Below are 12,149 nucleotides of genomic sequence, written 5' to 3' on the forward strand. Positions count from 1 at the left end.
GGAACGCTGGCCACCGGGCGGGTGGGGCAGGGGAAGCCCTCCGTGGCAGCAATGCCGGGTAGGCAAGTCGTGGGAAGCCCTCACGCCCCAACCCTGTCTCCAGCAGAAGCCGTGGGATGGGGGAAGCCCCCCTCCAACATTCCCCACCCATCCCCAGCAGAAGCACTGGGGGAGCAAGGCAGGAGAAGCCCCAGCACCCCAACCCTGGTCCCCCACAGAAGCACGGGGGATGGTGGGGAAGCCCCAGCAGCTGGACCCCTGCTATGGCCCTGGGACTGGAGGAGCTCTCATGCCCCGCTACGGCCCTGGGGCTGTGGCCTGGGTACAGAGCTTCTCCTGTCTTGGTGGCTGCAGGGGGGGGGGGCAGAAAGGAGCAAAAAGGGTTGCAGGGCTGCAGTGGGGGGAGCCAAATGAGGGGGGACCCTGGGTGGAACAGGGGCGACACCCCTGAGGAAAGGGCAGAAAGGGGTCGGGCTGTGGGCAGGGTCGCAGGCAGAAGGGGTGGAACTGGGGCAGGGCCACAGGTGGAACAGGTGGGGAGGGGACCCCCCACTTGCTCTGGCCCAGGGCCCCACAAAACCTTAATCTGCCTCTGGCCCTGAGAGCATGTGGCCAGAGCAAAGGGTGTGTGGCCAGGATGCCTCTACACTTTGTGGATCCCTGGTTGCCATATGATCTCCTTGGAGATGCTGGCAGCTGGCCAAATCAAAGTAACCTTCACACAGCTCTAACTTACACCAAGGAACCACCCTAGCTCACAACCCCCTTTGTATCCCCCGCTTCAGAGTTGCATTGTCTGCTCCTCAGCTGTAGCTGAGTATCTGGTCCATTTCCTTTATGCACCACATTGGTGCTAATCATGTCATGTACAGAGCTGGACAGAGTGCATCACTTATTGGTTTTGCCAAGAGCAGAGTAGTGTCCATCTTGACAGAAAAGCATTCATGCAAGGAGCCACCCCCGCATATCTCTGTGAAGCAGCGATGGCTGCTCTCCTTCCTGGCACTCCTGTGAGACTGCTCCTCTGACCACATCTGAGGAGATCTCTGCAGGAAGGAGAAGGGATTCCTGAAGGAAGTTAACTCACTGGAGGGGAGAGAGCCTTGTTGAGGTGTAAGAGGGAGGCAAAAGCCATACGTCCACTTCCCTCAGCACCACTCCTCCTTGATCAGATGGTGACATGCTGAGTGGCACCATTAGTGGGCTGTGTTCTATGCTGTCTGCCAATCCCCAAATATTGAGGCTTGTGTTCCCATGCTCTCTGCCTAGGCCCCCCAGCTTATCAATTACTGAAGTCAAGGAGTCATTGGGAAAATATTATTCTGGAAAAAGGCAGCATGTGTTCTCTGAAAAGAAGACAGTCCCTGGAGTCAAGTATCAGAGGGGGAGCCGTGTTAGTCTGGATCTGTAAAAGCAACAAAGAGTCCCGTGGCACCTTATAGACTAACAGATGTATTGGAGCATGACCTTTCGTGGGTGAATACCCACTTCGTCGGAGGGTGAATACCCACGAAAGCTCATGCTCCAATACATCTGTTAGTCTATAAGGTGCCACAGGACTCTTTGCTGCAATCCCTGGAGTATGTCTGTATTGTTAATGCTGAGTCCCTCCTATTATCTTTCTCCTCCATGTCCTGGTCTTCCCTCCCATGACCTTCATGCCCATCTTTCTGCACAGGAATGACTGCATTATGTTAGCATCATCTCTTCCAGAAAAGAACTCCCTGCCATGAGTCATCCTCAGACGACTCTTCCTCTACAGATACCCGACCTCTTCTGCACCATCCTGTAACTGTACCACACCCTCTACTCTCATAAGGGGCCACCAATCCCTGGCTGCTTAATTTTCCCAGTCAAAGCATGGACAATAGACTGGTACTGCCTGTCACAGAGTTCACTCACTGCTAGGGCACCTCCTGGCTGCTCTGGGGATTAGATCCTACCAGATCCGATGCCCCCTTTTGTCACTCATTCATGTGCCCTGCCATCTCTCTCTCGCTCGCTCGCTCGCTGTGACTCAGGGTGCTCTCTCTTCGTGGCTTGGCCCTCTGGCCAGGACACTGTGTGCTTTCTCCTTCTGGGTGTTATCAAAGTCTCTCCATCCAAAAGGGGAGTCTTCTTCCTCACTGCCCAGACTGTGTCACTTCCCCAGTGGCTGGTATGGAAATCTGGGCCTGTCTCTTCTCCAGGTTCCAGCTCAGGGACCTTCTAATCAACAGCCAAGGTCTGCAGTGTCCCACCTTGATGCCATTTCGCTGAGCCTTTTCCCACTCTGTGGGATTTGCTCCGCCACACTTCTAGATAAACCCTTCCCTAGGGCCTGGATTCCCTGGGGGTTTCTACTCTCCCTCCTGGGTTTCCTTCCTTCCCCCTATAACATCCCAAGAGTGGATGCAGGCTCCCTCACTGCAGCCTTTTCTGCTGCCAACTTCCTGGCTTTATACCAGAAATGCCTGTTCCTTCTCAGCTGAGGTTATTTAGGCCACCTAATTCCCCTCAGGTGTGGCCTATCCATTTAATTGGCTCCTTCTCAGCCTCATTAACCTTTCCTAGGCTATTGTGGGGTGAACACCCTATCACACTACCATGCTGTAGACTGCTGTATGCTGCCACTGGCACAAGTGTCAAGGGAATAGGGGTTAGAAGAGCGGGAAAATGTGAGGGGTAGGAAACTGTAGAAGATAATCATAGAATCATAGAATATCAGGGTTGGAAGGGACCTCAGGAGGTCATCTAGTCCAACCCCCTGCTCAAAGCAGGACCAATTCCCAACTAAATCATCCCAGCCAGTGTCAAGCCTGACCATAAAAACCTCTAGGGAAGGAGATTCCACCACCTCCCTAGGTAACCCATTCCAGTGCTTCACCACCCTCCTAGTGAAAAAGTTTTTCCTAATATCCAACCTAAACCTCCCCCACTGCAACTTGAGACCATTACTCCTTGTTCTGTCATCTGGTACCACTGAGAACAGTCTAGATCCATCCTCTTTGGAACCCCCTTTCAGGTAGTTGAAAGCAGCTATCAAATCCCCCCTCATTCTTCTCTTCTGCAGACTAAACAATCCCAGTTCTCTCAGCCTCTCCTCATAAGTCATGTGCTCCAGCCCCCTAATCATTTTTGTTGACCACTGCTGGACTTGTAGTGTGGGGCCCAAAACTGGACACAGTACTCCAGATGAGGCCTCACGAATGTCAAATAGAGGGGAATGATCACGTCCCTCGATCTGCTGGCAATGCCCCTACTTATACAGCCCAAAATGCCGTTAGCCTTCTTGGCAACAAGGGCACACCGTTGACTCATATCCAACTTCTCATGTACTGTAACCCCTAGCCCATACTTCTTTAACTTGCTGGCAAGAATACTGTGGGAGATCGTATCAAAAGCTTTGCTAAAGTCAAGGAATAACACATCCACTGCTTTCCCCTCAGATATCCAGATATCTCCTCATAGAAGGCAATCAGGTTAGTCAGGCATGACTTGCCCTTGGTGAATCCATGCTGACTGTTCCTGATCACTTTCCTCTCCTCTAAATGCTTCAGAATTGGTTCCTTGAGGACCTGCTCCATGATTTTTCCAGGGACTGAGGTGAGGCTGACTGGCCTGTAGTTCCCCAGATCCTCCTTCTTCCCTTTTTTAAAGACGGGGACTACATTAGCCTTTTTCCAGTCATCCGGAACCTCCCCCGATCGCCATGAGTTTTCAAAGATAATGGTCAATGGCTCTGCAATCACATCCGCCAACTCCTTTAGCACCCTCAGATGCAGCGCATCCGGCCCCATGGACTTGTGCTCATCCAGTTTTTCTAAATAGTCCCAAACCACTTCTTTCTCCACAGAGGGCTGGTCACCTCCTCCCCATACTGTGCTGCCCAGTGCAGCAGTCTGGGAGCTGACCTTGTTTGTGAAGACAGTGGCAAAAAAAGCATTGAGTACATTAGCTTTTTCCACATCCTCTGTCACTAGGTTGCCTCCCTCCCACGAGAAAACATGTTTTGGAACCAAAACTTCTTCAGCCTCACTGAAGCTATCAGAATGAGTCCTGTCTGATTTTGCAGAGCTCTCTGGGAAGCAATGGGACCAGTGGATAGATGTACAGTAGACTCCCCTGTCTACAAGATTAGGAAGGCATCAGACAGGGCACCTGGGCTCACGCCCCCCTGGAACAGAAGACCTTGTTGTTTTGTGTTGCAAACAGGTCCAATCAAGAATAACCTCAGTCCAAAAAGATGTTCTGGAGGATGGAGTCTTTGATTTCCCACTTGTGGTTTGAAGAGAAGTGTCTGCTCACATGGTCTGCTGTTTTGCAGACCAGGTAAGAGTACCGCTGAGTGTGAGATCTGGTGCATGATGCACCAGATACACAGCCTGACTGCTTCTTGACAGAAAGGGGAGGATTTTGACTGCCCACTTGTTGATGTAAAATATGGTCGTTATATTGTCTGTCATTATATGGACAGTCTGACCCACAGGTTTTGTTGACTGCTCTGAAGTCTAAGAGGCTAAAGTGGATTTGTGCTTCTCAAGGCATCCACAGGCCCTGCACCTGCAGACCATCTATGTGTGCTCTCCATCCCAAAAGTGAGGCATCTTTCATCTTAATTTTGAATGGGAGGGGAGGTGTAAAGGGAACTCCTCTGCAGGCTTTGTAGGGTCCTTCCACCATTTCAATGTTGACAAAGCTAGTGGAGGCATACAGAGGGCCATATCAAGATGATATTTGATGGGTGTACACCAATCTTAGCCAGACTTGCATGCATTAGAGTCATAGTCTGCCATGAGACATCTTGAAGGTACACGAAGCCATATGTCTGAAAAGAGTGAAGCAAGTTCTCACTGTGGTGTCTGGATACTTGAATAATAAGAATATAGCAGTAGGAATATACTGCCAATCACCTGACCAGGATGATGACCAGCAACTGTGAAATGCTCAGGGAGATTAAAGAGGTTACAAAAACAGAAAACCAAATAATAATGGGATTTCAACTATCCCCATGTTGACCTGGTACAAGTCATCTCAAGATGGGATGTAGAGATTAAATTTCTAGACACAATTAATGGCTGTTTCTTGGAGCAGTTAGTCCCGGAACTAGGAATTCTTGATTTAGTCCTAAGTGGCACACAGGATCTGGTCCAAGAAGTGAATATAGCTTAACCACTCAGTAATAGCAACTATAATGTAATTAAATTTAACATCTCTGTAGGGGGCAAAATACCAAAGAAACCCACCACAGTGGCATTTAACTTAAAAAAGGGGAGCTACACAAAAATGAGGAAGTCAAACCATGGACTTATTTGAATCTAAAATTGCTCCGATGAATTTGATTCTCTGGATTGGATTCAGATGGGCTTTTGAACATTGACTTTCAGATGCAGGTTCTGGAACAAGTTAAGCGTGTAACTATTGGCTTCTGAGATGTGTCGAGGAGATCGTTCCTGTATCAGCCAACCATCCAGGTAAGGATACACCAAAATATTCCTCCTTCTTAAATGTGCTGCCATGACTGCTAGCACCATGGTAAATACTCTTGGTGTGTTCAATAAACCAAAGGGTAATACTTGATATTGGTAGTATATGTGTCCTATCGTGAATCTCATGTTCTTCCTGTGTGATAGTATTATTGCTATGTGGAAGTACACCTCCTGAATATCGAGAGATGTGAACCAATCCCCCTGGATGCAGAGTAGGAATTATGGAGGTGAGTGTGATGGGTTCCCCCCAGGGTGCCACCTGGAACTGGGGTACCACTGAGCCCTCTGACACACTAACCTGGGTTCCCTCTCACACTGTGCTGCTGTGACAAGCTGCAGACTCGCTCCGGGTCCTACACTTCCTCCAGCATTCACACATGTAGGGACACACCCAGCTGCAGTTACATGCAGGCTCTCTGACCAGCCACTGCATAAACCAACAATAGAGAGGCTACAGCCAAAATAATCACCAGCTTCCCAGACAAAGACCCCAGAGCCCTGGTCCAAACCCCAACCAGTATGAATTTATTTTCTAGTTTGCCTCCCATTCAATGTGGAGTGGAAATGCAACAAGTCTGTGTTAAACCAAACTGAGATTTTCCCCCAGACACTTTACTTAAAGGCACACTGGGTTTAAATTAAAACATAAAACAACCTTATTAACTACAAAAGATAGATTTCAGGTGATTATAAGGGATAGCAAACAGATCAAAGATTACCCAGAAAATAAACAAAAATGCAAACTAAGCTTAACATACTAGATAGTTTAAATATGAATTAGCAGTTTCTCACCCTGAGAGATGGTACAAGCACGCTTGCAGATTCTTAAGAGACAAGCTGCATTTGCTTTGCAGCTTGGGATCCCCAGGTTTTCATACACAGGCTAGAAATCCCTTTAGCCTGGGTCCGGCACTTCCCCCAGTTCGATCTTTGTTCCTCAGGTGTTTCCAGGAGTTTTCTTGTGTGGGGAATGAAGAACAACAGATGATGTCACTCCCCGCCTTATATAGCTTTAACATATGGCAGGAACCCTTTGTTCCAAAACCAGTTCCCAGACCAGTGTGTGGAAAAATACAGATATCCCGAAGTAGAGTTCAGAGTCATGTGGCCTGGTCACATGCCCTTGCATACCTTGCCGAGACATAGCAGCCATTACTTACAGGCTGTCTGGAACATTTACAGGAAGCTTAAGTTCTTCCAGGATCCATTATCTTTGCTGATGGGCCAACAGCACTGTTTGACCTCTTCATTGTTGTACCTGAAAGGTTAGTTGTGAGTGTCACCCAGAGTAAGCACATGTTAAATGCAGATACATAGTTAATATTCATAACTTTAGATACAAAAATGATACATGCATACAAATAAGATAATCATATTCAGCAAATCATAACTTTTTGGATGACATCTTACATGCCCCATCTTGTACAAAATTTATCATAATTATGCCATAATTATATCATAATAATATCACTATGAAGAATATGGGGTGTGGTGTCACAGTGAGGGTAACCGTTCTGAACTTCAACTTGTATATGAATGAATTCAGCTTTCTTAAGTCCAAGATGGGGTACCATCCTCCTTTCTTATTTGGGATTTGCTGTAGAACCATTTCCCCCAGTATTGAGGTGGGACCTTTTCTATGGCTCCAAAAGAGAGGAGTGAGAGGACCTCCTGTTATAAAAGATCCTTGTGAGAAGAGTCCCTGGAAAAGGACGGGTAAGGGGCTTTGGAGGTAGGAGTTATGCTATACGAAGCACATGGGATTTTTTATAGAGGAGAAGGCAAAAAAGCTGCATTTATTGAGAATACAGCATTTAGCATACGCTTTTTAGTCATACACATGCACACACACATACATACACCCACAGAGTCCTGCCAGTTGATATTTATAGTTACCAGTCCAGAGTTTGGATTAATCTAGTGGCCAGCCAGATTGGTCACAGAGGGGAGCCGGGCTCTGTCGGTCGCGATCCGATGCTCCTGGAGTGTGTCAAGACGAACCTGAACCCCATGGCAAAGCACCCTGTTCTTATTGTTTTTTTTCTCTGTTGAAGTTTATGGATTTTGCTGTGTCAGTTTCTGACCGGTTACTTTTTAATTGGTGTAAACATTTCAATACATCTCCAAGAGGGTCATCCTGTCCTGGTTTAGATTTAATCAATTGTCCTTAGAGGTGCCAGCCTTCACCTCAGGGTCATTAATCTGCCCTTTCTTTATTATGGATGCGCATTGAAGGTGTCGTTAAGTCTCTTCACTCCTTTTTTCTTGACCATTTGGCTATAACAATGGCCTTCACATCTTATCTTTTCCTGATGCACACATTCCTTGTTCACACAGTCTTTTACAGTTAAAGGTATACAGCAGCTGTTATGTTGAGCAAGAAAAGGCATTGTAAATTAAGCCATCCTAAATCTTATAATTAAAACAATTTACATTGGGACCCAGGCCTTTAACGTTCCTCTAATCTCCTTAACATAGACACAATACAAGATCCTGTCTCTTACTTTCTAAACCTTAAAACAAAAAAATGTACCGTTAACTAGAGTGCCTAATTTGTAATACATATAGGAAACCATAGTAGACATTATAACTTATCCTAAAACAAAAGGGTGACCATAATCAGTCATTAGGATTGTTCTGGTCTGTTATTCCTTTTTGCTATTCAAAAAGGGTGGCTGACAGGATAAAATCAAATTATACATTAATTCTCATAGTACAATTATAAAATCCTGCTCCTACATAGGCGCAGTGAGAAATCAGGTGGTGTAGCTCCTGTCCATAAACCCCTGGTGTGTGGTCTGTGGTGACAGAGGACCACCAGTCCCTGAAGAGGGTTAGGTGATTCCCAAAAGATAGGATCGGTTCTAGATCTGAAGAGGTGGGCTCATATCTCTCAACAGTCCCACCAAAATTAATGTTTCTGTAATGCTGGTAGTGACGGGTGGGTTGCTGAGTGTGGCTGCTTGTATCAATGAATATGTCCTTTTTAGAGGCTCCGTGGACCTCTAATGGAAGAAGGGTGGCGGAGCATGAGACTGCTATCTAAAATGCTCCATTTTAGGGGCCAGAGTGTAGACAGAGATCACAGAGTTGCTGTTCTTCAAGGTGTGAAGAGCCTCATCTCTTCTTGCACTAAAGAACTCTGAACCTTTGAATGGTATGTCCTCAATGGTGGATTGTATTTCCCAAGGGAAGCCAGAGCCTTTCAACCATGAGTTGTCCTCATGACCATCACTATGACCACTGATCAGGAGGCACTGTCTGCAGCATCCAGCGAAGTCTGGAGACTGGACTTTGCCATGAATTGGCCTTTGTTGATTAAAGAGAAGAGCTCTTCTCTGGTCTCTGGGTGGCTGTCTGTAAAGGCTGCCAACTTTTTGAAGACTTGGAAGTCATATCTGGCCATTAGAGCATGATAGTTTGCACCCAAAATTATAGTCTTGCTGAGGAATACGACTTATGGTCAAATAAATCAATTCATATTGGTACTTGGTCTTTTGGTGTGGCTTGGTTTTGCTGTGACTTCTCGTGTGCAGAAGTCATGACCAGTAAAGATGGCACAAGGTGCATATAGAAGAATTCAGCTCCATTAGGGAGGACTTGGTACTTTTTGTCCACCTTGCAGGAAGTTAGTGCTGCTGTGGGTAGTGTTTGCTGGGTCCATGTAGAATGTCCATTAATTTGTGGATTGGCCTCCTGGATCTCTTCTATGGGGATCTGTAATGCTGTTGTGATTCTCCTAAGTAGGTCCTGAACCCCTTGAAGTCATCCCCTTGAAGTTGGGGAGTGCTGGAAGGACAATGGCCTTGTCAGGAGAGAATGAGGATAATAGCAGCAGCAGTGGGTGCAACCTCTTCTGGTACCTCCTCAGGAACAAGCGAAGGCTGATCTGGTGAAAGTTCCAGAGCAGCCAGGATGGCCAAGACTGTGGATGGAAGTGTCCTAGGTACACAGGGTCAGACCAAGGTCCCCAGTACAGCCACATTGGCATTGAGAGTTATGGACCAGTGGCCATGGTATTGGGATCCACATTCCATGACCTGATTGATGGGTGTCCCAGTGCCTGTCTCCAGAAAAGTCTCTAGACCATCTGTAAGAGACTGAAGCTCTAGAGAAGTACATGTGCTGCAACCTCTCCGAGTTGTGACTGTCATCTCAGGCCATCGAGGAAGAGTATGTCAGCTCCATAAGTGGTGTTGTCAATCTTGGAGTGGTAAGTAGAATCACTGAGGTAGTCAGTGCCACTGTTGCTGAATGTTTTGGCACCAGCAGGGAAACTGATGTAGACAATAGAGGTGATTCAGGCTCCTGCAATATAAGCATATCTGCCAGTGCTGTAAATCTCTCTGATGCCATCTGGTGCTGTAGAGTAGACAGTCTACATGGTGCTGTGGTCTCTTCAAGTAGCAATGTCATCCCAAACTGCTGGGGTTGCTGTGCCTGATGTTGCAATACCACAGAAGCTTTTGGTGGTGCCAAATGTGACATCAAGAAGAAAGAGCCCCTGACTGAAGGCAGCTTCATCAGTGACAATTGTGATGATTCCTCAGTGTGCCACTTTGGTGCCAAGGGAGCTTTGGTGGGAACCACACTGGGCCACAAAATCTCGGTGGAAGAGTGGTTTGGGGGAGGAGATCTCCTTTTGGATTAGCTCTTTGTAGGGGATCTGTCCCTGGAACTCCCTGAGCCATAAGGGAACTCTGAAGTTATTTTATTGGGCTTAGTCACTGAACCTGAAAAGGGAGCCCCATGAGTCAGTGAACCCATGCTCATGCCTGAGGCGCCATCTTTCTAAGTTGCCGGGAGATGCTCGGCCCCCGCTCCGCCCCAGGCCCCACTCCCCCCTGCCCCCAAGCTCCCCCCCCCTCTTCCCCCCCCCCCCTCCCCGCCCCCCCCGCCCTGCTCTGTGCCCCCCCCCCCCCCCCAGCACCTCCTGCACACTGCTGTGTGTGGGAGGCACGGCGGGGGGGAGGAGGAGCTGATCAGTGGCTGCTGGTGGTGCTGAGCACCCGCTATTTTTTCCCTGTGGGTGCTCTATCCTTGGAACTGGGAGCCAACAGGGCCTGCCCAGGGTGGGGCTTGGGCAGAATTGATACCAGCTGGGTGCCCTCTGGGGCCTGGCCAGGGCGCAGGTTGGGGCCACGTCTCTTCTCAGGACTGCCCAGGGTAGGGACCAGGCAGCCCTGAAGCCGGCCGGGTGCCCTCGGGGCGGGCTGGGCAGAGCGCTCCTGCCGGGGCGGGGTCATCACATGACGTAATGCAATTACAAATTCATCGTTCGGGGCAGTGGCCACAGGCCGTGTCACGGGTCGCGGCAGGCGCTGGGGCAGCGGCCTGCTCGGGGTGGGGGGGCTGCAGCAGGGCCCCCGCCCCTCACAGCGCTCCTGCCCTGCTCAGCTAGGCCCCGCCCCGCCCACACTGTCCTCAACTGATTGGTTCGGCCGCCTGTCAGCCATCTTGACGCATTCTCCCATTGGGTGCTGTCTGCGGAGGTCGCGATGTGCCCGCCCTCCGGCGTTCCTGGCGGCCGCTGATAGGCGGCCGCGGGAGCGGTTCTTCCCACCCCCACCGCACCGCGTCGGTGCCTGGCAGCCAGAGGATCGGCCCCGCCGCCATCGCCATGGGCACCCGGGACGACGAGTACGACTATCTCTTCAAAGGTACCGCGGGCGGGGCGCGCTGTCCCGCGCCGGCCTCCCCCCCCCCCGCCCCGCGCGGGCCCCAGGCCACGGGAGCGGCCCCTCGTCCGCCCCCCGTCTCGCGGCGCTGCCTTGGCCCGTGGGCCGCGATGGCCGCCAGGCAGCGGGCGGAGCGGGTCGGGGCCGCTGGGCATGTTCGGAGGGGGGCGGGGCCTGCGGCGCTCGAGGGGCCGCGTCTCGCGGGCCAAGGGACGGCGCCCACCAGGCGGGGCAGCCTGCGGCGCGTGCGGGGCGGTATGTGGGATCTGCCGCAGGCAGCGCTGAGCGTAGGTCGCCGGTACATCCCGCCTGCCCTCCGGCCGCTCTCCCCCTTCCCTCTGCGGGAGGGGATGACGGGGGGTGGCCCGAGCGTGTCCTCTTTGTTCCGCCAAAGTCGGGGGGCTGGTGGCGGCTCTGGCTTGATGCACAGAGCACCTGTGTCGCTCCCGTATGTCTTTTCAAGCACCTTGGAAACCCAGTATTTTTAATTTAGTGCAGAATATGTTCCTAGCTAAGCGCTTGGAAGTAGAGAAAAAGGGGTGAACACAATTTTTTCTGTTCTTGGACTCTGGCTGTGTCTCTGTTTTTAAGCACTTTAAAATGTGCGTTTAATGCTTGGCTACCTAAGGCTATGTCTACACTACACCGCTTTCAGCGACATCTGTGCCACTAAAAGTCGGGCAGTGTAGCCTCTGTTTGTTGGCTCTCCTGAAGACCAAAAGCTTCCACCCCCAACGAGCGCACCTGCCAACAACACGCTGTTCACACTGGTGCTTGTCTTTCCTGGGATGTCAAGTATCAGGGGGTAGCCGTGTTAGTCTGTATCTACAAAAACAACAAGGAGTTTGGTGGCACCTTAAAGACTAACAGATTTATTTGGGCATAAGCTTTCGTGAGTAAAAACCTCACTTCTTCGGATGCAACTTCTGCATCCGAAGAAGTGAGGTTTTTACTCACGAAAGCTTATGCCCAAATAAATCTGTTAGTCTTTAAGGTGCCACCA

The 12,149-nt window shown here is 49.8% G+C and overlaps 1 protein-coding gene across 3 annotated transcripts in view; it reads left to right on the forward strand.

Annotated features, from left to right (window-relative positions):
* Positions 1 to 10,971: 10,971 nt before the first annotated feature.
* The window catches only part of RAB11B (RAB11B, member RAS oncogene family), a 37,275-nt gene continuing 36,097 nt past the window's right edge, over positions 10,972 to 12,149 (forward strand). The window contains exon 1 of one of the 3 annotated variants that reach the window (XM_034754988.1): positions 10,972 to 11,128. In XM_034754988.1, the coding sequence (XP_034610879.1) occupies positions 11,089 to 11,128 (40 nt within the window). In that variant the 5' untranslated portion in view covers positions 10,972 to 11,088. The remainder of the gene's footprint in view (positions 11,129 to 12,149) is intronic. The other 2 variants (XM_034754989.1, XM_034754987.1) reach the window with 2 other exon arrangements.

The sequence above is a fragment of the Trachemys scripta genome, chromosome 22 (assembly GCF_013100865.1).
Source record: "Trachemys scripta elegans isolate TJP31775 chromosome 22, CAS_Tse_1.0, whole genome shotgun sequence".
In the NCBI taxonomy this organism is placed as follows: domain Eukaryota; kingdom Metazoa; phylum Chordata; order Testudines; family Emydidae; genus Trachemys; species Trachemys scripta.